Raw genomic sequence first — 24,061 nt, forward strand, 5'->3', positions numbered from 1 at the left:
TGGACTAGAACAGGGGTGTCAAACTCAATTTCATTGAGGGCCGCATCAGCATTGCGGTTGCCCTCAGGGGGCCGGGTGGGTATGGCCAGGGTGGGCGTGGCCTACTGGGTGGGCGTGGCTAGAGTGCGTATGGCCTACTGGCTGGGCGTGGCCAGCTCTACATCGTTCGCATCAAGGGTGCCTATGGGGGCCTGGGCAGGAGTGGGACAGATCTGAGGGTCTCTGGCAGAAGGAGGGTCTCTGGGCCAGGGCCAAGGCAGTGGGGGCCGTTCCCTCACTGTTTCCAGGATGGCTTCGCGGGCCGCATGAAACCACTTCGCGGGCCGGATCTGGCCCCCGGGCCTTGTGTTTGACATGTCTGGACTAGAAGACCTCCAAGGCCCCTTCCAACTCTGCTGGTCTGTTATTTGAGTCAGAGGAAGACAAGTTGTATCCTCTGATACAGGGGTCCCCAACCCCCCAGTCCGTGGGACCGGGACCGGGCCACGGCATGCCAGCAACCAGTCCGCAAAGCCCCATCCAGGGGATGTGGGCAACACACAAAACCACACACTCTCCGGGTCCGCAGAAAAACTTTTCTCCAGAGAACCGGTCCTTGGTGCCCAAAAGGTTGTGGACCTCTGCTCTAATATTCCGACGTGATCTAAAAACTTATTTATTTGAACAAGCCAGCCTGGTCTGATGGGTTTAGGGTTTTAATTACTGTTTTTAATTAATTTATTGTATTCGGGCACAATTGTTTAATTTGTTTTTAATTTTTGTATTTTGTACTTTTGGTATTTATTGCCCTGTACACCGCCCTGAGTCCTTCGGGAAAAGGGCGGTATATAAATTAAATTAAATAAATAAAATAATAATAATAATATAGGTTTCGTAGGATCTGGGAGATCCAGGCTGACCACAGATTATCACTGGATTATCTTGGGCCAGTCACTTTCCCTGCTTAACCCACACAACAGGGTTATTGCGGTAATAACTTGAGAAGAGGCCTCCAGCACGCTTGCTTTTAAGCTTTTAAGAAAAAAGGAAACCACGTAAATGTAATGAATTAATAAAGCTTCCATCAACATGGTCTGCAATTCAGAGTGACAGTCGCTTATGGCCAAGATTTTTCAAGAACTCAATCTATTGTGCTTTTTTTTTAAAACTTCTGAAATCACCTGAACAACGTGACTGGAGGGTTGGCCATGTGTATCTTTGCAACAGACTCATATTTATGACAGTTGCAGTGTCCGGGGGGGGGGTCCAGGTAATCCCCTTTTGCAACCTTCTGGCAAGCAAAGTCATACTAACTTAACACCTGCAGCGCTTCACTTAACAACAACCCTGGCAAGAAAAATCGGTAAAATGGAAGGAAACTCACAACAAATCTCTCACTTAGCAACAGAAATTTTGGGCTGCGTTGTGGTCCTAAGTCGAGGACTACCTGTATGGGCAATTCCAGAACCTCACCCACATGAACCCCACCTATCTGGATTTCTGGTCCCTGCTTTCGGATCCTTTTAAAGGTAAAGGTAAAGGTTCCCCCGCACATGCGTGCTAGTCGTTTCTGACTCTAGGTGCCGGTGCTCGTCCGAGGACGTCTCCGTGGTCATGTGGCTGGCATGACTAGACGCCAAAGGTGCACGGAGCACTGTTACCTTCCCAGCGTAGTGGTCCCTATTTTTCTACTTGCATTTTTACGCGCTTTCGAACTGCTAGGTTGGCAGAAGCTGGGACGAGTAACAGGCGCTCAGTCTGGATTCCACCGCCAAACTGCCGACCTTCTGATCGACAAGCTCAGCGTCCTAACCCACTGAGCCACCACGGATCCTTTTAAACAGTCCCATTTGTGGCAGGGTGGAAGGAAGGAGAGAAGAAAGTCCCACACCCAACTGGGTACATTATTATTATTATTATTATTATTATTATTATTATTATTATTATTATTATTATTATTATTATTATTATTCGGCTGAGCATAATTTCGTGGTTGTTTTTTTTTTTTATGGTTACGCGGGGCAACCAATCACAACCAAACCTTCGCCCTTGGCACCGAGCGCCCGATTCCCTTGCAGGAAGGAAACCCCCAACGTGACATCATCCGCAGCCTACAGCCCGAAGAACAAGAAGTTCAACGCAAGCCTCAGACGGAGCGGTTTAACATTTGGGGAGGGGGGGGGGAATTCGTTGCTTTGGCTTTCAACACCCCCTCCCCACAAGCCCACCCACCCACCCACGCACAACACACACACACAATCTCCCTCCCCTTCTTCTCCCCCCCCCCTTCTCATCCATATCGAAATATTCATCGCAGCTCTTTTCCTGGCTCTTCTCCAAAATTCCCAGCGCTGGCAGTTTAATGAGATCCATCCTGTCGTCCCCCCCCCACGCCGCCGCCGCCGCCCCCCCCCCGCGCGTACCGTCGAGCGGGGAGGGCGAGAAACTCCTCCTTTTTGTGAGTCACTCGCGAGGAAGAGGCGAGAAAGGCGGGGAGTCTCCGCCGCACTCACGTTCCGAGCGGCTGGGAGAAAAGATCGGAAGCCCCGAGGCTCTTGGCGACCCCGGCTAGCTGACGAGCCTTTGGGACTCGGTGCATCCGGACACACACCCCCCCGCGCCCCCGTTTCTTGCCCCCGAGCCTCGCCATGCTTTGTCGGGCTCTGCTCCTCCTTTCCAGCGGGCTCTGCGCTTGGGCTTTCAACCTGGACTCCAAGGCGCCGACGGTTTTGCTCGGCCCCCCGGGCAGCCTTTTCGGCTTCTCCGTGGACTTTTACCTCCCGGAAGAACAGAGGTGGGTCCGATTTTAAGGCGCACCGGAGGTGGAGGGGTGGTGGTGGGGGGGGTGATGGTGATGGTGGGGTGGGGGGGGCATTTCGCCCTTCTGCGAGAAAGGGGAGCCCAGCTGGGTCATTCATATCAGTCCCACCGCGTCAGCTTTCCTATACACACACACACACACACACACACACACACGCAATCGGGGGAATCTTGAGTGGAAAGTTTAGTATAAGTCGTCCTTGGGGAGCGGGCGGGGGTTGCAGAGGCGCGGCTCAAAGCTGTTGGGACCCTTTCGGTAACACTTGGGACAATTTAGCCCGGGGAAATAGAACTTGCCTTGGCTTGCCTTGAATTGGCTGCGAGAGCCCCCCCCCCTTTCTCCGCTCGGCCTGGCCTGGCGCCCGCTCTCCCTCTTGCTAGCCCCACTAAGTGATTGCAGACCCACCGTCCGTGCCTCTGGAGCGCGCTCCCTCCAACTCGCTCCCGTTAGTGGGGTCTCCACCCCGCACGCTTCCCCCCCCCCCTTACACACACACATACACACGCACGCACACATCCCTTGGCTTGAGCGGCGGCCGCTTTGTCCGCGGGAGGGGGACGGGCGCCGCGGTCCAACTTTCCCGCAGGGGGAACCTGGCGGATTTTCCGTGCGCGTCCCCCCCCCACACCACCCCCACCTCTTTCCCTCTCCAACTCGTCCTCGCCCCCCAACAGGCTCGGAACCAAGCATTTCCTGTAATCGGAGCTCAGCCCCGCCGCTCTTGTTTCCAGGGGTGGGGTGCGGTGGGGTGGGGGGGTGGGGTGGAAGAGAAAGAAGGGGGATCGGGCTTGGGCGGGGAGAGGCGGAGTGGGGGGGGAGAGAACCCGCCCCCCTTTGTGGAGGCAAGTCTATTTTAAAAAAATGCTATTGTGAAAGAAAGGTGGGGGGGCTCTGACCTCAGCTCCACCAGGTGTGTGTTTGGTCAAAGGATTTTGGCAAATAGCCAGCCGGAAGTTTCCCCCTCCTCACATACAGCATCAGGGAGGGGGGGGGGAATCCGGCAAGGGAACTGCTGCAGATCAGATTTGGGAGGGGGGTGGGAGAGAGATCCTATTCCAGGTTCTCCTCCCTCTCCTTGGGATGTGTTGAACAAGAAGCCTCATCCTGAATGGAACAGCCAACTTGTCTCTCTCTCTCTCTTTGTATAAGCCAAAACAAAGCTGAAGGGGTCTGGCAGAAATTCACCGGGGCTCTCCTTCCTCTTTAGCTAGGATGCCAGTGGTATGTTGAGGATTGGCTGTGGGCTTCCCCCATGTCCATTTTTGGGTTGGCTTGCAAGAAAGAAAGGATGCTGATGAAGTCTTACCGGGTCCTGAATGGCTAGTTCTGCCTTGGCACGTGGTTTTATACACTTATGAAAGTCAGCTGGTATCTGCCAGCAAAGGGAGGGACATTGGGACAGTGTGTGTATTACACCCAGGTCTCTCGCATTTCCAGATTGAAAAGCTGATACTGGGCAAATGGGTTGGATGGTTGATAAGTGTGCTATACACAAAGACTTAAAACAAAGACACACACACACACACAATATCACAGGGAAGAGATTAAGTAGATTTAATAGATCTTCAGGATTAATTCTCCAAGAGACTTGTGCATAATTGCTAGTAGGTGAGTCTCTTAATTTATTAGGGTCTTATTATACACATAAAAGGGCTGAAAACTTCTGGAGGTGCAAGCTAAGCATTTATATTAATCAACAGACTGGCAGCCTTGTTCCTCTGCTCTGCTGACAAAGACATATTGCAAAGTGTGGCTGAATTTTTTTTTATTTTTTTTAAAATGTTCCCCTTTAAACATTCTAGAATGGTGTGGGAGAAAAAAAGAATGGGTTTTGTGAAGAAAAGAAATAGTTTGGAGCATTGTTTTTAAAGCCGAAACTAATCTGCAGTGATGATCTTCAGGTCACACCCTACTAATACAACCATTATGCCTATAGTTTAAATGAGCCAGCAAAATTTGGAAACCAGACAGTGAGGTTACGATGAGCTGGGAAAACCAGTCACAAATCCTCACCTCAAGACTTTACTGTACAGAGTGAAGTGATGGGAGGGAAAGCACAGATGTTCATCTACTGCAAAATGGGATGTTAGCTGGGAATGATACAATTGTGCTCCAGGAGATCTAGATCCAGACTGATTCCTTCTGCTCATTAGCTGTGTGCCCAGTGCTGTGGGTTTCTCCACCTTGAGGGAGTCCCTGTCCTGAACAACCCCTTTTGGTCAGTGGGCAGACACCCCTACATGTAATTGTCTCAAGCACAGTAGGTTGAATAGGTCTGGTCTACCATTTTGCTCTGAATGATTCTAGGGGCTGTTGCTCAAGAAGAAAGATCAAGGGGGGGGGGGAGGAGCAGATGCCTACAGGATCCTGACATTGGTGCTGTATATATGCAGTCTCCTCCACCTCCTGATTTGCTCTTTGGGGAGATGGGAGTGGCTGATGTCTTTCTTCCTGTGTCCTGAGAAAAAAAGAAACTTATATCAGTGGGGGGTGGGGGGAATCCATGTGTTCATCACTTCCTTGGCTAACTCCAGTTGTCCCAAAGATGTTGCTATGAATGGCAGCAACGCATCCCTGCCAGATTCATGTATGTACCTAAGGGACAGATGTCCAATTTTGTCTGAAATATTTCTTTTGTGCATTTCCCAATGCTGCTTTTGCCACAGGAAAAGTTCCCATTGAGTCGTGTTTGCAATGAGAGTCAAAGAAGCCAACGGCTTCCCTGCTGGCTGCACTCCCTTCCTGGCTGATCAGAAAGAACTGGGTCATCTTGGGCAAGCGGTCCTTTTTTGGTATTATGTTCTGGACCTGGTCCAGTCCTTGATGCCATCCCCCAGGCCTTATCCTTTCTCCCAAGAGCTCAAGCTACAGTTTCTTTACCAGGCTGGGCCAGGTTGTATAGTTCCTCAGAGCGTCTCGCTAGAGTCCTCTGGTTGAAAGAAGTCAGCTGCAGTATGTGATGCTCCAACCAGCACTCAGCCTGTGACTAACTCTATGGCCTGTTGCAGGCACTTCCAGATCATTAGCAGGATATTTTGAGGTCAATGCCCTGAGGTCTGATGGGAAGATTTTTCTAGGGGAGCTTTGCCAGCAAAACTGGCTCTGATGCAGTACAACTTCCTAGCTGGAAACATTTGCACAGGATGCAAACCAAGACGTGGATCATCACCAATGTTTGGCGCCTGTGTGTGTGTGTGCACTCACACGCTGCAGAGCCACACCCATGCATGGGTGTGTAGCATATGATCTGGGCAGAGAAACATACTCCAACGAGTCTCTGTGGATAGCGTATTTTCCACATACAAGGGATTTGGCTAGGATTATTTGTTGCTTTTTTTATTGAAAAGTTTTACAATACATTTTATCTTTAACAATCCCTCCCCCCCTCCCTCCACCCAACCCTTCCTAACCCTCCCTATCCCTCCCCCCACCCCTCCCCCCACCCCTTCCCCCCTCCCCCCTCCCCAACTTCCCAGAGCTAAATACAAGGTATAAAGGTAAAAACAATCATAAACAACCATATGTTAACAACAATAAACTATTAAGTCTATCGCATCTAGCTCATATAAAATGACTACAAGCAATACTAACATCATATCAAAATTTATACAAATGCTAAATGAAACTTTTTAGTCCCATATTTGTTCTGGATGAAATCAATCCACTTTTTCCACTCCATAATATAACGTTGTTGCGAATGGTCTTTCAAATAAGCCGAAATCTTTGCCATTTCCGCCAGGTCAGAAACTTTTAGAGTCCATTCTTCAATAGTCGGCAGTTCCTCCTTCTTCCAATATTGACCTACTAAAAGTCTTGCTGCCGTAATTAAATTCAACATCAACTTAGTGTCCACAACAGTAGTATCCGTAATTATACCCAATAAAAACAATTGCGGACAAAACTTTATCCTTTGCTTAAATATCTTCTGCATGGATTATTTGTTGCTTTGAAGCCGTCCTTAATAATTGTGGTGCTGGCATTTCCACACCTCAGCTGAAGTTATTGTCAATTGCTGTATAAGTGATATGTTCTGATCAGACTCGTAAACAAGAGAGTGAAGTGTTAATTGTTCCTCCACTGCTGGATGCATCTGCCCAGCCAACACTGCATTTTTTTCTGTGGAGAAACAGTCTTTCCAAAGCTGAGGTTCTCCTGATATGTTGAAGGACAATTCCTATGAATTCCCAACCAGATTAGAATATTGACAGAGAAGACTGCAAATATGTACAATCAATACCTGCCTCTCGGTTTGAACTGCAGAACAGTTGTTTGATGGTTGATCAGGATAAGATGAACTTCTCTGTAATTTAATAGACCTGCTTACCCCCACCTTCCCCAGACTCCTGAAGTTCTCTACTTGATATTGGGTCAACTTTTTCTTACTTCAAGCTTGTCTTTTGACTTCTCCAACAGGTCCATATAATTGTCTGGAAGTGGTTTGCCACTGTTTTCTTCCGGAATTGTAGCATGCAGTACAACTTGTGATTGGGATTCCTTGTGGTCCTCCTTCAAATACAGTACAAACCAGGTCTGAATCTGCTTAGCTTCCAAACCCAAGCAAGATTTGCCAGCTACTCCCAACACTTTTATTTTTTTTTTATTTTTTTTTTAATTCCATTTATATCCCGCCCTTCTTCGAAGACTCAGGGCGGCTTTTACAAGCTTAGCAGTAGCCTTCATTCTATGTAGATGCCTGCTTATTAGGGCTTTCACACACACACACCCAAGCGGCATTATTACAAAGTCAGCTTAATTGCCCCCAACAATCTGGGTCCTCACTTGACCTTCTGGGCTTTTCTTAGGATGCTGATTTTGGAATCTCTGCCCTCCGTGCCTAGCAAAGCCTTTTTTGCTGCCTTCTTTTCATTAATCAGAGATCCAGAAGGGTTTTGCTGCTCTGATGGCATTCAACTCCCCCCCCCTTTGCCCGTTCAGTGCAGGAGTCCCACGTTGTCTGCCTTGCTCAATTCAGCCTTCTCCGATGGACAATTACTCATTCAGATCAAAAGCCCTGGTCTTCTTTCTCCCGACCTGAGATTCAAAAGACTGAACTTGGGTTTTTAAGGGAAGGGGCCCCGTCTGCGAGTCTTCCTTCAACAATAGATATTATGCCAAACAACTCATATGTACCAAATATGTCCTTGTCCCCCAAGCAGGCCCATCCTTGCAAAATGTAACAGGCAGTAGCTCTTGCAAATGTGACATTTTTATGGGTTGCAGAGGAAAGCTTCTTCCAGGCCAGGAAGCAACATAATTTGCCTTTTTATTGCAGGAAGGGCCAGGTGGTAGGTTTGCTATAGGCTGCCCTGGCGGGAACTTCCTGCCAAGCTCCTCAGACTAGATTCTTAGGCATTAAGTGTCTGTTTTATGGTTCCTACGCCTGGTGAACCACTGCCTCTTTTTTTTTTTTGGTCTCTTGAGAAGGCAATGCAAATTGCATTTAAAAAAAAACCACAAGTATTGCAATTCCTCAAACTCTTTTTCTCATTCTTAAGTGCCTCTGTGTGTGTGTGTATACACATATGGGTACGTGCACATCTTGATGGACAGGCATGTAAATATGCCTCTATGGACAGACATCCAATTTATTGCTTCCTTTCCTTTCCATCTCGGCCTATTTGAACAGTTAAATGTAACTGAATGTGGTAGCCCTTTTAGCACTAAGCACAATCAGGTTCATTGTAAAATTGGAATGGTCTCTCAAGCTTCTTGGAGGGAGAGGAAAAGGGAGAAATTGTATGAGGCAAAAAGAAAAAAAAAGAATGTCTTCCACAATCAAACTGCAAACTGCAGCCAAATGAACAGAAGGGGTGGTTAGGTCTACTAGCATGGTGGACTGGAGCTAGCAACACCACTGCTGTGGGTTGTGAAGGGAACCTTAAAGCAGGGTCTTCAAACTTGGTCCTTTTATGGCTTGTGGACTTCAAATCCCAAAATTCATCAGCTGGTGTGCCTGGCTGAGGAATTCTGGGAGTTGAAGTCCACGAGTCACAAAAGGGCCAAGTTTGAAGACCCCTGCCCTAGAGGGTTTCAAGCAATCCTTGTTGTAAGCCAGGGGTCCTCAAACTTGGCCCTTTGATGACTTGTGGACTTCAACTCCCAGAATTCCTCAGCCAGGCACGCTGGCTGAGGAATTCTGGGAGTTGAAGTCCACAAGTCATCAAAGGGCCAAGTTTGAGGACCCCTGTTGTAAGCCTCCGAATTCAAGGACAATCTCTGAGAAAGAAGGGCAGGAATTTAGTCTTCCTCTTTGGCTACCATCTTGTTTTGCTTATGGAAAAAGAGACCCCTACGGTCCAATCTTAATTTGCCTGTGCCCCTGGCTGAAGATTGCTGGTGTCCCACTGCAAAAAGCCAGTCATTTTGAGGAGGAATGAGGTAGGAGAGGAGCAAATGCTCCCTCAGTCCAAGCTTGACATAGCTGCCCCATCCCCAGCTCAGTATTGCTATTTTATTTTTATTTTTTGCTGTTATTATTAGTGAAATAGCAGTGATCTATTCTCAGCAGCCCAGCTGATCGCCCCTAGCCCAGACAATAGGAAGCTGCATGAACTGGTAACCTTCCAGGAATAGCAAGAGGAGTGCCTGAGCAGCATATGCCAGAATATAGACATGTCCCCCTTTAGTATTAGAGGGTGTGCCGGTACTTCCAACCTACTCCTACCATGTCTGGATTGTAGAAATCCAAGAGATCCCTGGTTGATCTGTCTCTTTGCTGGCACTTAATGGATCTTGGGTTTTTGTAATACTTATTTTAACTCTGCTACAAATACTTTTTCTTGCCCAGTGAATAGTTTGCCATTATTCTAAAATGTCAGATCCTGTATTTAATTCTATTGTTGTTCTGGTCCTTTGACCATGGTCCGTATCTCCTTCCTAGGATTGCAAGAGAGTGACTGGCCCAAGATTACTACTGTGCTGATTTTGGGCCTAGAACTCAGGCAGGACTAGAACTCGGGTTTCCCCACTCCAATTCCAGTGCCTTTAACCATTCCACCAAGCTGGCTTCTACAACTGCTACTCCTTCATGTTTGTTGAATACTAGTGGTTTGTTTCCTAGTAAGTGACGTATCTCTATCTTGGAGAGCTTACAAAAAAAAGATTAACAAGGTGATGGTGTAGCATTTCCTAGAGAATCATGTGGATATTTACTGGAAGTGCGTTTCTGCTGCCCAGCTTATCCTCCTTGGCGCATATTCCTGATGTTGGAATTAGTCTTGTTAGATGCACTGTATGAATAAATCCTACATTGTGAATGTTTAGAATGGAAATTTGGGGGGTTCACATCTTCTGTAAAACTGCTAAAGATTCTGGCAGGCTTGCTCTTAAAGCTCAGATCATTGGGTGGTGGGTAATTATGAGAGAGACCCAAATGAAACTCTCCCTGTTTAATAGAAGTATAGAACGAGATGTTAGAACAAACAAAGGTAATCATGCTTGTAAGAGTCCAAAGGCATCTGGTTAACCAGCATTTACAAAAAAAGAATGGGCCAGTTGGAACTTCGATCAACTTTGATCTGACCCAGTGGAATTGTTTTGAAGATGTAATCAGCATGTAATTAAGTACTCCAAAAATACCCTGAATGTAGTTAAGCCTCCTTTTGTTTGCTCAGAGACACATGCAGGAGATAACAGTATAATAATGGTAAGGCTAGGACTGGTTCAAGAACTATGGCTCTTGCATGCAGCTGTTTTCTATTCCCTGGTCATCATTGTGTCTTGCTTTTCTGTGGATTGCCTTTGCAAAGGTGAAATGCCTCTGTTTCCCTCCCCAGTTACATATAATTGCTAGCTCTGAGATGGGATGGTGGTAATGATTAGGTTTGTATGGGAAGGATGGAATGGATGGATTCAAATTATAGGAACTACCTCGTAGGTGGAATCAAGAGCTGTTAATTAACACATTGTACAGAACAGGAGAAAGCAGTGTATCACATAAGGATGTGTATTGGCAAGTATCCTATCATGTCATGGCATGTTGTATCTTTTACTATAAACCCAGAGGTTACACTTGGTTTAAGCATTCTAAATCAGATTTAAAACTTTTGAATTGTTCTGAAGGTAATAACTAGTTGACTGGTTTAAGGGAAATGAGAAACTAGGGTGAAATATCTTATGTCCTAGGCGGATTGCGTGGGTCACTGATAGGAAGAGTAAAGGAGTAATTTGAATTTTGTCTTAATTGTATGATAGCTTGAACCAGGCCACAGAGTCAATATCTGTGTTCAGAATTGGGTATATAAGCCATCTACATTCATTGTGAATTAGGAATTGGTGGACGTGTGTCCAAATGCCATTGCACATATATATTCATAAAGGCATATCTGTTCCTGGTTCTTAAATGGGTAGTACTCAGGCTTCCCGTTCTGGCCAGTGGGACTCTTTGGATATGTGGTTTGCTGCTTGAGTTCTCTCAAACCCATTCCCCATCCTACTCACGGGGGTTGAGTGGGAGGTAGAAATCAGATACAGAATGTGAGTAGAGAGGTTCAAGGTGACTAGAGAGATTGGCAGGGTGAGAGGGGTGAACTAAACGAAGGATTAAAAGGAAAGCTCTTGTATTGGTTTACAGCGGCATCCAGCCCTGCCATGGAAAGCGTGAATGATGTGGTAGGGCAAGTCCTTACGTTGATTCTAGGGTGGAATTGGAAGGAGGACAGGGACCGTGTGCTGCTGGTTTGGTCTTTGCTGATCCACTGGGATGTGTTCCTCCTGTGGTCCACTGGCATGACCCCAAATGGCATCAGGCCACATCATTAACTTTTGCTAAGAGCAACCTCATTGGAGAGTGCTTTGACTCATTTTCCTTTCATATGAAGTGGCCACTTCAAAGCAAAGAAGGAGAGGGATGCCACCGGAAAAAGGGCAGCGTTTGGGGCATGTACTTTTCCTGGAATGATGTACGCTGGGCCTTTATCCAGCCTGTCCTGCAAGATAACTCTCATCAACGGGGCCAATGGCAATTCTAGCTGGGGATGGTGGGTGTTGTAGTTGTTCACATTTTTTTTTAACCCCATTTATATCCCGCCCTTCTCCGAAGACTCAGGGCGACTTACAATTTAAAGCACAAATCAATGTGCTTAGCAATAGCCTTCATTCTATGTAGATGCCTGCTTATTAGGGCTTTCTCCCCCCCCCCAAGCGGCATTATTACAAAGTCAGATTATTGCCCCCAACAATCTGGGTCCTCATTTTACCTACCTCGGAAGGATTTTAAAGGAAGTGGCTGAGAAACAAGCAGGCTGGGAAAACTAAAGCAACGGGTACAGAGGGAATGGGCTTCTTACATCTCCCAAGAGACCTCTTAGCTGTGACGGATCTGTCTATGTAGGAGGTCAGGAAAGAACTTCTCCCTGACCTCTGCTCCTCTACTGGCCTCTCCTGACCTCTATCACCTTTCTTGCCTTCTTCATGTCAGATGTCTGAATAGACTGGCTTCATCCTTAAGAGACAGCTATGCCCACTAACCCAAACAGATTCCTTTGGACATGGTTGTGCCCTCTGGGCTTGCTTGCTCTCTTGAGCTCTTTGCCTTTCTTCCATGCCCAAACAGAGGCTTTGTGTCTAGCAAGCTCAGTTTTAGTTGTTCAGTATCACTACAACCTGGCTTCCCAAAGATTCCCCCCCCAAGCATGGGAGTATGGAGTACCACAAAGCTGCCACATCTCTCAGTGAAAAATATCAGTATAAGGTCACACCATCAGTGGTCTACAAAGTTTTGCAGCGTAGTCCTTCTCTCCTAAAATATAGCTTCCCTTTTTTGCCTCCTCACATAGCCTGCCCTGTGTCCACCTAACCTCCTCTGGAGTTCACCACCTAATATTTCAAGCTGGGTTTGGGTGAGCACAGGGGGAAGAAATGTCCCCTTTGTCTACCAGTGGGCTTTGTCTGCTAATGGGAGAACAGCCCTGGATACCGTGTCTGGAGCTTACATTCTAAACACATCCAATCACAGAGTGAAATTGGGTTTAGTTGTTACTTCCTTTTCCAGATCCAGGACGTGATGGACACAGTTGCACACTGTGTCAAACTATCATCCCTAATAACTTTTGTGGGAAAATAAGATTTTAAAGATGGCAATAATAATAATAATAGCAACAACAACAACCGCGACCTGGCCATCGAAACTGCACGATTATGGATGAAATGTGTAACAGTGATACCCATTGTCATCGGGGCACTGGGAACTATGTCCAAAAACTTTGCAAAATGCATCAAGAAATTGCAGCTTCCTGCAACAATTCCAGAAAAGCTACAAAAAACTGTGCTACTCGGAACATCTTACATTTTAAGGAGATACCTGGTTGATACCTAGGATGCTGGCAGCAACCCACGTCAACCATTAGTGCCAATCAATTGGAGTGTTCAGTTGACTGAGTTTCATGTTTTATGAATAAAAGTGTTGTTGTTGTTGTTGTTGTTGTTATTATTATTATTATTATTATTATTATTATTATTATTATTATTATTATTATTAAATGAGGACCCAGATTGTTGGGGGCAATTAAGCTGACTTTGTAATAATGCCGCTTGGGGGTGTGTGTGTGAAAGCCCTAATAAGCAGGCATATACATAGAATGAAGGCTACTGCTAAGCTTGTAAGCCGCCCTGAGTCTTCGGAGAAGGGCGGGATATAAATGGAATTAAAATAAATAAATAAATAAATATTATTATTTGGGGACTAGCACTGCTGCACATTATGAAAGGGTAGCTGAGGGACTGACCTGGAAACAGGACATCCATGGACAGCCCGGGGTCTCCTGTAACACATGCTGCTTTCCGGTCTACCCAGCTGCTTTGTCTTTTTAATTCCTTTTTTTAGGCTGAGGGAGCTGAATTTCTTTTTAGCAGCTGGGAAAAGCAGATGCTTATTGAATCCGGCCATTTATCTCTTAGTGTTAGTTCAGTTCAATGCTACCTTTTTTTCCCCTCTGTCAGGGAAATCAAGTAGAATATATGTAGGTTTAAAAATCAGAATAATCCCAAATATTGGGAGGCTTTAAAAAAAAAGTACCCAGGAAAAAAAATTGCAGGAAAATATATATTTCCCCCCCCCCCTCAATACTCCCTGCTCAGGTATACGTATAGTTGTCATGAATCAGGATCTGCCTTTTACCTCAGTAGAAAAAGCTTTGAAAGTGAAGATGCCTCGTGTTTGCCATTTTCAAAAGGCTGCTGTCTGTCCTGCTAGAATGAAAAGAGGCCTAGCCTTTTCTCCTCCAGGAGGAACATGTCTCTGTATGGGTGTGCAGTCTAGAATGGATGAATAAGCTGGGAATGATGGGTGCTGAATTCTTCACTATATCTGGAGGACACAGGATTGGGAAAAGTTGTAGTAGCTTTGCAGCTGTCTCCCTCCCTCTTTTGAAAACCGATGGTGGCCAGCGGGTGGTAACAAGGGCTGAGGAAAATGGAGAAGGAAAGTGATACCATCTAAATGACTGGCCTGGTTTGTTGAGAATTAGCTGTGGTAGGAAGCCGGTATTCAAATGTTAGATTATATTTTCCCTACTAAAGCTATTCCCAGCCTCTGAGTGCTAAAGATTATGTTAAAATAAGGGTCAAGGCTATATGCATATTTAGGAAAGATCATTTGGCCATTTTACTAAGAATAATCAGTCCATCTATGACAGGGGTCTTCAAACTTGGCCCTTTTATGACTTGTGGACTTCAACTCCCAGAATTCCTCAGCCAGCGTGCCTGGCTGAGGAATTCTAGGAGTTGAAGTCCACAAGTCATAAAAGGGCCAAGTTTGAAGACCTCTGATCTATGATGTATATTTATATATTAGTAATTGCTCCCAATGAACTTATTGTGTCTCATGTTTTTGGAGGCAACTTCCTATTCTTCCTATTCGTGAAGTGCATTCAGAGAGAAGCAGCTAGAACAGGGCTTTTCAACCAGTGGTACGGGTACCAGCTGTGGTACACGGGCACCTGGCAGGTGGTACGCGACCATCCTAGAAAAGTGGTAGCGGGGGAGGGGAATGAGTTGAACCGGTGGCAGCACTGCACAAGCCTGAGTGAGAGATGGCTGGAGATGCAGGGCTGTCAGGGCTCAGCGGAAGCACCAGGATCAGCGCTTCTTCGGGGCTGTCAGGGCTCAGCAGAAGCGCCAGGATCAGTGCCAGGATCCAGCTGGAGCTCGGTGCTGATCCTGGTGCTTCTGCTGAGCCCAGAAGAAGCGCCGATCAGCTGGAATGTTGCAGCATCTCCAGGGTCTTGTGATTTACATTCAGATGCTTGGCAACTGATTCATATTTATGACGGTCAGTGTCCCAGGGTCATGTGAAGTGACCAAAACCTGCTGCAACCATCCAGCAGAGGGCGGGAAATAAAAACCAAACACCCCACCCCTGCTGCCAATCCTCAACAGAAATGCTCACAACAATGAAAACCTCGGACAGGAGGAAGAGCGCCGCCGGGCGGGCAGCCAGGTATCTTGCTCGGCTGTGGCTTGGGGGGCACTTTTTTCAGTGCCATTGTAATTTCAAACAGTCACTAAGCGAACTGTTGTAAGTTGAGGACAACCTGTACTTTATCACTTTTTTCCTTTTTTTTTTTTGGTCATCAAGTTTTTGACACCTTTGCTAGGTGGCTGGTGGTATTCGAATGTTGCCATATCCTAAAAGTGGTACAGTGGGTGAAAAAGTTGAAAAGCCCTGAGCTAGAATGAATTTCCTTTATAATGGATCAGACCACTGGTGCATCTTAATGTATGGAATCTACTTGAGAGTAAACAACTTGGTAGCCTCCGGAAGTTTTGCACTTAACGGACACCATGTGGAAGTGCTAGATATTGACCCTGGGGCTTCTGTGGGCTAGTGGTTAAGGCACCAGGCTAGAAACACGGAGATTGTGATTTCTAATCCCGCCTTAGCCATGCAAGCCAGATGTGGGATCTTGGTCTGTCACTTTCTCTCCACCCAACTTCCTTGTCGTAGTTGTCTTGTGGGGAAAATAGGAGGAAGAAGGAATACAGGTAGTTCTTGACTAGCGACCACAGATGAGCCCAAAATTGCTGTCACTAAATGAGACAGTTTTCTTGCCACGGTTGTTAAGTGAGCCACTGCAGTTGTGAAGTTAGTAACACGGCTTTAAAGTGAATCTGGCTTTCCAGATTGACTTTACTTGCCAGAAGGGGATCGCATGACCCAAGGACACTTGCCACCGTCATAAATATGAGGCAGTTTCCAAGCGTCCAAATTTTGATCACAAGACCCTGGGGATGCTGCAACAGTCACCAGTGTGAAAAACGGTCACTTTTTTCAGTACCACTGTAACGTTGGTCATTAAACGAAAGGTGAGGACTACCTGTATTAGGCGTGTTCACACGCCTTGAGCTGTTTATAAAAAATAATAAAGGCGGGATGAAAAAAGCAGTCTAAAAGCAGCCCCTCTTGTCACTGAGCTGCAGCCTTCCGTATTCCTTTATAGCTCCGAAAGCAAGCTGTGTTCCCTTTTCCCAGGGAAACATTTAGCTCTCTTTACATGCCATTATTATCTTCAAAGGCCTTGCAGGAGACCGGTGGCCTTTCCAGCAGGTTGCAGATTAACCAGTGCTGCTTAGTTCGAGCTATTGATTCACCCACCTGAGAACAGCGGTCCCCTTCAAGAGAATGGCCATGGCCCCAGGGCCTGTACAACCCCACTGTCAGATTTATTTGGCCTGCTGGCATACGACCAAGGGGGGCCCAGATTGTGGCAGGCAGTGATGGGGAGGAAGCCTTTGGCCCGTCTAAGCAGAAGCCAGTCTGCTTATCAGCTTGTTTTCCTGGCTGGCGAGCCCCTCTTACATCTGAAGGAGAATATTTGTAGCTCAGGGTTGAAACGAGGGGTCCTTGGTTGCTCTCTGAGCTTGCTTGTTTTCTTGCAGACGTTTCATTACCCTAGCTAGGTAACATCAACCCCTAACTCCCCTAACTAGGTAATATCGGCACTGATGATGTTACCTAGTTAGGGTAATGAAACGTCTGCAAGAAAACAAGCAAGCTCAGGGAGCACCAAGGACCCCCCTCACTCTTAATGGTACATCTGCTTGCATGACCCCCGCCAGTGCCGTACACATCCAGGCTGCCTTTAAAATGGAAACTTGTTATAAACAAAGCATTTAACGCAGTGTTTTGCCTCTCGATGTACGTGGAGATAGCTAGACACGTTGCTGATGGGAATGAAAGTCAGTGGGATACTTTCCCTGATGACTGAGGTGGAAGGAAGTATCTGGGGCTGAGCAAAGCCACCTGTACATAGCAACACCTGCCCTTTGAGATGGCAGCTCCCGACGGGGCAGTTCATCTGAGCATAAGTCCTTCATGACTCACCTGTGATCAGTGGTGCATCTCAGTCTTGTGTGCCACACTTAATGACTTTACTCTCCCTTGTTTTTGGATGGCTGCGAGTATCTGTCCCCTTCCTTGCTCCCCCATCCTCAGACGGCCTTTGCAGAGCTGCCAGCTGCTGCTGTGTTCCTGATTGGTGAGAACAAAGGTGTCTCTTTTTAAGTCCTAGTTGCTTTGTTGCAGCACATTCACCGTGGCACATTTTTAAATTCCTGTATATCCACAGGGGGGAAAAAATGGGAGTTCTTTTTTATTATTATTTGAAATACTTGTAGCCTGGCTGTTAGCTAAAGGATCTTGTTGGGGGGTGGGGCTGTCACAACAATCACAATTGGGTTACAAAGCCAAGTAGAACACCAGGCAAAATGTGTAATAATTTCAAGGTAAATCAGGGCTTTTTGACAGAGAAGTGCTTTTGAAGGCGAAGGGAGGGTTTGAGCATTGCATGGGCACTGACCCTAGGTGCTCCAGCCGGTGAAATGTATCTTTCTCTGGGATTGTGCTGCAGCTGCAAACATAATCCAGAAAAATACAGCTGCTTTACACACACCCTTTGAAGTATCCTATTAATCCAAAGCATTGCCCAGCCTTAACAATAATTGCAATGACCCTGATTGAGAAACTTTAGGAAACAGAAAATTTTCCCTATGTGTGGAAGTATACTAAAATTAATTTTCCCCCCCACCCCCCAAATCTCATCTGTGGAGCCCTAAGTGAGAATAAATTCCATAATGAAATCAGTAAGGAGTCCCTGTGGATTTTACTCTGCTAGTTGGTGCTGACTTTATCAGCCAGTGCTCATCTCCATTTCAAAGCCATAGAGCCAGTGCTGTCCAAAGACATTTCCATGGTCATGTGGCCAGCATGATGTCACGGAGCACTGTTACCTTCCCACCAAAGTGGTACCTATTTATCTACTCTCATTAGTATGCTTTCAGATTTCTAGGTTGGCAGGAGCTGGGGCAAGGACTGGAGCTCACCCTGTTGCATGGTGCTGGGGTCTCGAACCTGGGCTGCCAGTTTTCCAGCTGACAAGCCCAGCATCTTAACCGCTGAGCCACCACGGCGCCCAATGAAATCAGCGGCAGGTCAAAATTGCCCCGATACCTCCTTGAGAAGTTAGATACAAAGAGTAAGAATGAAGAAACCTCTCCCACACCCGACAAGACCTAGATAAACAGAAAGCATTTCCCCAAATCCTTTGCAAAATAAAGGTATACAGTATGTTGCTGAAAGTGTAATAGCAACCACTTTGGGGTTGCGTGTCACAAATCATACAATGGTGAAGCAACAGTTGCTCCTTGCAGATGCCCCATGGGCACATACTGGCTTTTCTCTTGAATGTGGTTTCCGTCCACTCGTACCCATCCACCGCTGTGGCCATGTGGTTTCCATTCATGTCTTAACAAGAATGGAAGTCTTTAACAAGGATTGATTCAACTAGTCTATTAAACATAAGTTGACCTATCACAAATCATGTATATTCGCCTTGGTTGGAAGCAGGAGGGAGTCTCAGTGTCCTGTGTATGGATGATGCCGGTAAACAAGATAAATGAATATAACAGGGTGTGATGTTGTTAGCTCTTGCTATACACAGGCAACACGTAATGAGCAGAACTAGAAAGATAGGTATCCTATGTTTTTGTGGGACCACTATAATGTGGGGATGGGTTTGTGGACGTGGAATGAACTTCTTGAAAGTAGAAAGCTGAAACCCCAAAGCTTGGGTTTGATTTGGCATCGCTATCCCTGAAAATAAATTCATTGCTTTCCCACACCTTTCAAAAGTCCGGATAGGATACAGCATGTAAGATGATCGTGTGTCGGTTTCTGGAAGCAATTTTTCACAGCGAGTTAGATCATGAGATGATGGCTTATTCACTCAGAACACTGGCTCTGAAAGTATTGGAGTTTGGTTTTATGACCGCTTTTTTTGGCCTCCTAATTAACTGTGCATCACTCACATGTTCCCATTTGAGACCAGGACACAGCCATTGTTTTTGTACCATTTCTTCCTAAATAAAGATTCCTTTTGCTGAGATGGAACTGAATTGAGTGGCTTCCTCAGGAAGCAGGATTCTCAGCTAACCTCTCCGAAACATCGCCAGCATTGTAGTCCCAAAATTTCATGGAGAGGCCAGTTTGGAGAAGGTTTTTTTTTTTTAAATCCCATTTATATCCCGCCCTTCTCCGAAGACTCAGGGCAGCTTACAATCTGAAGCACAAATCAATGTGCTTAGCAATAGCCTTCATTCTATGTATATGCCTGCTTATTAGGGCTTTCGCGCCCCCCCAAGCGGCATTATTACAGAGTCAGCTTAATTGCCCCCAACAATCTGGGTCCTCATTTTACCTTCCTCGGAAAGATGGAAGGCTGAGTCAACCTTGAGCCTGATAGGATTCGAACCTGCACTAATTGCAGGCAGCTGGTGTTACTTAAGGAGGCATTAGCCCACTGCTCCACCAAGGCTCCACCAAGGTTGGTCATGTGAGCATAGGTTTGGGCCAAAACAGGTCTCAAGAAAAGTGGAAGATTATATAGCAAGTCTATATAGCTAGATGGTCACTTCTGGATGATTAGCAACCACAAGGAGGCTGCTTTGGGAAGACTGAGAAGTGCGAGGGGCAAAGGGATGGTGGTGAGCACGAGGGAGTGTGCAGGATCAAGTGGATTAAAGCAGATAAAAGAGTGGATTAAAGAAAGAGGATTCTGTAGTTTGGTGGGGGGAAACAGTGGCAAATGCTTCCTTATTGTTACCAAGATAACTATATAGATGTGTCATGCGAAATCCCAAGGAGTCAAGCTTGACTTAAGTAGACATTACTTTTCTAGTGTTATTTTTGGGCTCTTCAATACAATTCCAGTGCCTTTCCTCCCTCAGAATGGAAACAGCAGTATTAATTCTTTGCCACTGTGGTTTTCAGCAATCACTTGGCTAAGCTCCAGAGGGAGCAGAGCTGATTCTTCCTGGAGTCTATGAAGTGGTTCACTTTTATTTGCCACATATATTTCTGTTGTGCCTCAGTGCCAAAGGATACAGGGGGAGTGGATAGAATTCCCCTTCACTCTTCTTTGTCCTCTGCAACACTTCTATATGATTAGTTGTTTCCTATTTTGCTTTGTCTGTATTTCTCCCACCCCACCCCCGTATCTTAATAATAAGAAATCAGCTTAAGACAGAAGCCGTTTTGCAGCTGTTACTTAATGTACCACTTTGGCTGTAAAAGCAAAATAATCTTATGTTTAACATCAACATTTTAATTCATAGTTAATGCTGATATAATACCTCTTTAAATCTTTAATGGTCTAGGTTATGTAAAGATTTAAACGGTACTAATCGCTAGCCAACACTTTTAAATATCAGCGTATCAAAGAAATGTAACGTATTATGTAGGTCTGATAACAATGTAATAACAATAATACTTTTTTTTAAAGTGTAACTGAACACAGAGATGATGACTGTTCAAATACCACCCAGACGTTTTATTGGCTAAATGGGAACCTGAACCAGGATTCCTCTTATTTCAAATGGGGCTCTCTAACCACTAGCCCACACTGGCATGAACTTTTATACTGAAATGCCGAGCCTGACAGTCTTTTGTTTTGAAGGCAAATTGAAGGCAAAAGGAGATGGGGACAGCAGAGGATGAGATGGTTAGATAGTCTCATTCATGCCATGGGGAGGAGGGGGGGTTGCTGGCATGCTATGGTCCATGGGGGTCGTGAAGAGTTGGACATGACTTAGCAGCTGAACAACAACTCAGGATTGTACAGGACTAGGCATCTTAGCTAAAAATGTTGCTACTGCCTTTTTCTTCCAACAAAATAAAGCTGGGCTGTTGCATTCAAGATTCTGAGAAATGTGTCCACAGAGTTAATTTTGTTTTACGCGTTGAACATTTCCCCAGTCCATCTGACAGCTTTTGTGATCACAGAACCCTTTTCTCTTTGAAACTAGAAGCACTGTCCATCTCTCCCAGGGCCAGGCCAAAGGACTGAGCCTTGTGTGGGCAGTGGACGGGATTAAGTTTTTCTCTATTTGAACTCCAAAGAGCATAAAGGGAGTCCACATGCCTGAAGTGCCCCAAAGTAATAAAATGAATCTATAAACCAAGTATTATCTATGTTATGATAAAATATAAATTCCGTAGAAGTTCATTGGCATACCAACCTAATCCTTCTCTTTGAAACCCATCCTGGGCTAATATCTTCTGTTATTTCTAGAATATTGTATGTTCGTATTTTCACAGCAGAATTCAAGAGTGAGAGGACTGTATAGCCAAAGAATGCCTCTCCGTATGATACGGGAAGCAGGGGACAAAGTACTGGACCCCAGTACAAAACAAACGTAAAAGCAATATGGATCGTATCTGTGGGAACGTTCTCTGTTCTTGCCAATTTGGGATTATATTCTACGGAATCATCATGGTTTTTGCATGTAGTCTCATGTTTTGCCTGGGATGTAAAGGATCAGCAAACCAATCCTCTTAAGGCAGCCTTAAGGTTGTACAGCTTGTGTGTCTTCCTGTTACGATCAGGAAGGCAACGTTTCTGTTGACAAGGTGCATAGGAAACGGCGGTCTTTTTGCAATAGAGGAACTGAACCTTCGGAAACCTTCTGAATCTTTCTCTTTAAAAAAAAAGACTTGCACAGTGTCTGGAAAAAGAGGGGGCCCACACAGAGGCTGCTATGCTGTGTTAACTTATATGTTACTGTGCAGCAGCAGCAATAGGCAACCTGGGTCATTTGCCTCACGACCCATTGATCATGTGATGGGCAAGCTGCAGGGATCCAGCTTCACTGGGATGAAGGCGTATGACCTAAGGCCAAAATCATCTGTGGCTGGTGAGCTATCAGAGGGATGAAAGGATCGCCGTGCCAACGTGATGCAATAACCCCTGCCTTTTTCAGGCACCATTGGCCATGCACGCAGGAAAGGGGTAGAGTATGGGCCAGAGCACTGCTTTTAGCATTTGAACGAAACCTGGAGTCTCTTATCAATGCCACTGTGTAAAGTTTCCCTTTTTCCTCTCAGAAAGTAATCCTGTATCATTACATTCTTGTGGACCGAGGGAATGAAAATGCTGTCATGTTGTCCTCCTTTGCTTGGAGGTAAAAAGAGGTCCCACTTAGATCCTTGCAATGCTTCGGGACCCCAAACAATGATGCTTAGCATGTGGGCCACTCAAGTAGTATTTGTCTGTTCTTTCTTCCTTAAAATCAGTGTTTTCCGGAACACTGCAATCCTGGGAAAAGTTGCAGCTGATTGCAGGTAGGGCCTGTGCAAGCCTCCTTGGGGATCCTAAAGCAGGGGTCCCTAACCTCTGGTCCGTGGACCAGTACCGGGCCATGGCATGCCAGCAACCGATCCACACAAACAAGGAAAGCCCCATCCACAGGATGCAGACAGCACACAAAGCCAAGCCCCCTCCGGTCCGCGGAAAAACCTCTCTCCACATAACCCGTCCCTGGTGCCCCAAAGGTTGGGGACCTCTGTCCTAAAGGACTTTATGGTCTTCAAATTCAAAGTATTGCAGAGCTCTTGTAGACGGCTCCCTGATCTCTATTTTATAAGCTCTTCTTGTGTGGAAGATTGTTCACATCTGCAGTTTCTGGGAAAGGTCTCAGTGGCCAATGCTGCCCCCAGAAGTGACTGTCGGGAGCATGGAGCTACACACTTTCCTCCTTAGTTCAGGTTATGCAGGACAGGCAACCTGGTGCTTTCCCTGGAGGTAGCCATGTTTGGTTGAAATACCTGCTCATTTTTTGCATTCTGTTTCTCCTATCTAAGGAGCTGTACTGTAGTTTGAAATGCCTGCAAGTAGCCGCTTTGTTTCAAAAGTGCTTAGGTACTGATTTTCACCAAACTTGAGTCTGATAATGGGGACACTGGGAATTGCAGTGTATGCAACATCTGGAGACCAGACTGAGAAAAATGGTAGATATTTCCTGATGCTCTTTTAAGAGCCCGGCTAGATTATAGCAGAAGCCTATCCTTTTAATTAATTTGAGTCTCCTGCTTTCCCACAGCTTCTAAGCAGATGTCTGTGGGAAGCCTTCAGGTGCTGCCCTGTTCGGCTATTATTAACCTTAACCCAGAAATAGGTACTGAGAGGTGTGGTTTCTTAGCCATCATTTTGCAACAAGCTGTTCCCAAAATAAAAGTGAGCTGTTAATGCGACAGGTGAGCAAGAAATCAAATTCCCAAAGGGGAAGAGCAATGGGTATGATCTCTCCACTCCCATCAAAGGTGAATACGAAAAGCAGTGCTTTTTTTGTAAAAGAAAAAGGTGCCGGAACTCACACATGTCATACAACCCGTCTTGCCTACCCTACAAGGTTCCATCCAAAAAAGGTGCCGGAACTCCGTTCTGAGCGTTCTATGACAAAAAAAGCCCTGACGAAAAGTAATAACCATCTCCAACTTGCTGCCCTCTAGCTGTGTTGGGATTAGAAATCTCGGAAAGGAAGAGTCTAGTTGGGGAATTCAGAATATCGTTCCTCTGTCTTAAGGGCCATCCCGCTGGGGAAGAGCAGTGTAAACGTTATAATCCCGAAGAGTAAAATCTCCTGGAATCCGGCTGCTGCAGGAGCTTTCCTATGTTTGGTCCTCATGGCGATAATATCAATAACCTCTTCCCTTGCATCAAACTTCTTGAGATGCATGGTTGACTTTTGGTTGTGTGCATTCAGTTTTCTCTGCTCTACTTACTGTGTGGTGGGTGTTTACCTTCTGTCACACCAGGGTGGTTTATATGAAGGAAGACCTTTGTTCCTCAGTGCTGATGTTACCTCCTGACCCTCAGGTGTTCTGTGCCGTGTGCACCTGCATGCCCAGCTGGAACCAAAGAGGGGAGAGTAGATGAATTCTGATGTCTCCACTGCCCGTCTTGGTGCCAAGAAGATTAGCTGGGGCAGGAA

The 24,061-nt window shown here is 46.0% G+C and overlaps 1 protein-coding gene across 2 annotated transcripts in view; it reads left to right on the forward strand.

Annotated features, from left to right (window-relative positions):
- The first annotated feature begins 2,531 nt into the window (after window positions 1–2,531).
- The window catches only part of ITGA5 (integrin subunit alpha 5), an 86,426-nt gene continuing 64,896 nt past the window's right edge, over window positions 2,532–24,061 (forward strand). For both annotated transcript variants that reach the window (XM_083352762.1, XM_083352763.1), the window contains exon 1: window positions 2,532–2,773. In XM_083352762.1, the coding sequence (XP_083208888.1) occupies window positions 2,628–2,773 (146 nt within the window). In that variant the 5' untranslated portion in view covers window positions 2,532–2,627. The remainder of the gene's footprint in view (window positions 2,774–24,061) is intronic.

This window comes from Vipera ursinii (genome assembly GCF_947247035.1).
Source record: "Vipera ursinii genome assembly, chromosome: 2".
In the NCBI taxonomy this organism is placed as follows: Eukaryota; Metazoa; Chordata; class Lepidosauria; order Squamata; family Viperidae; genus Vipera; species Vipera ursinii.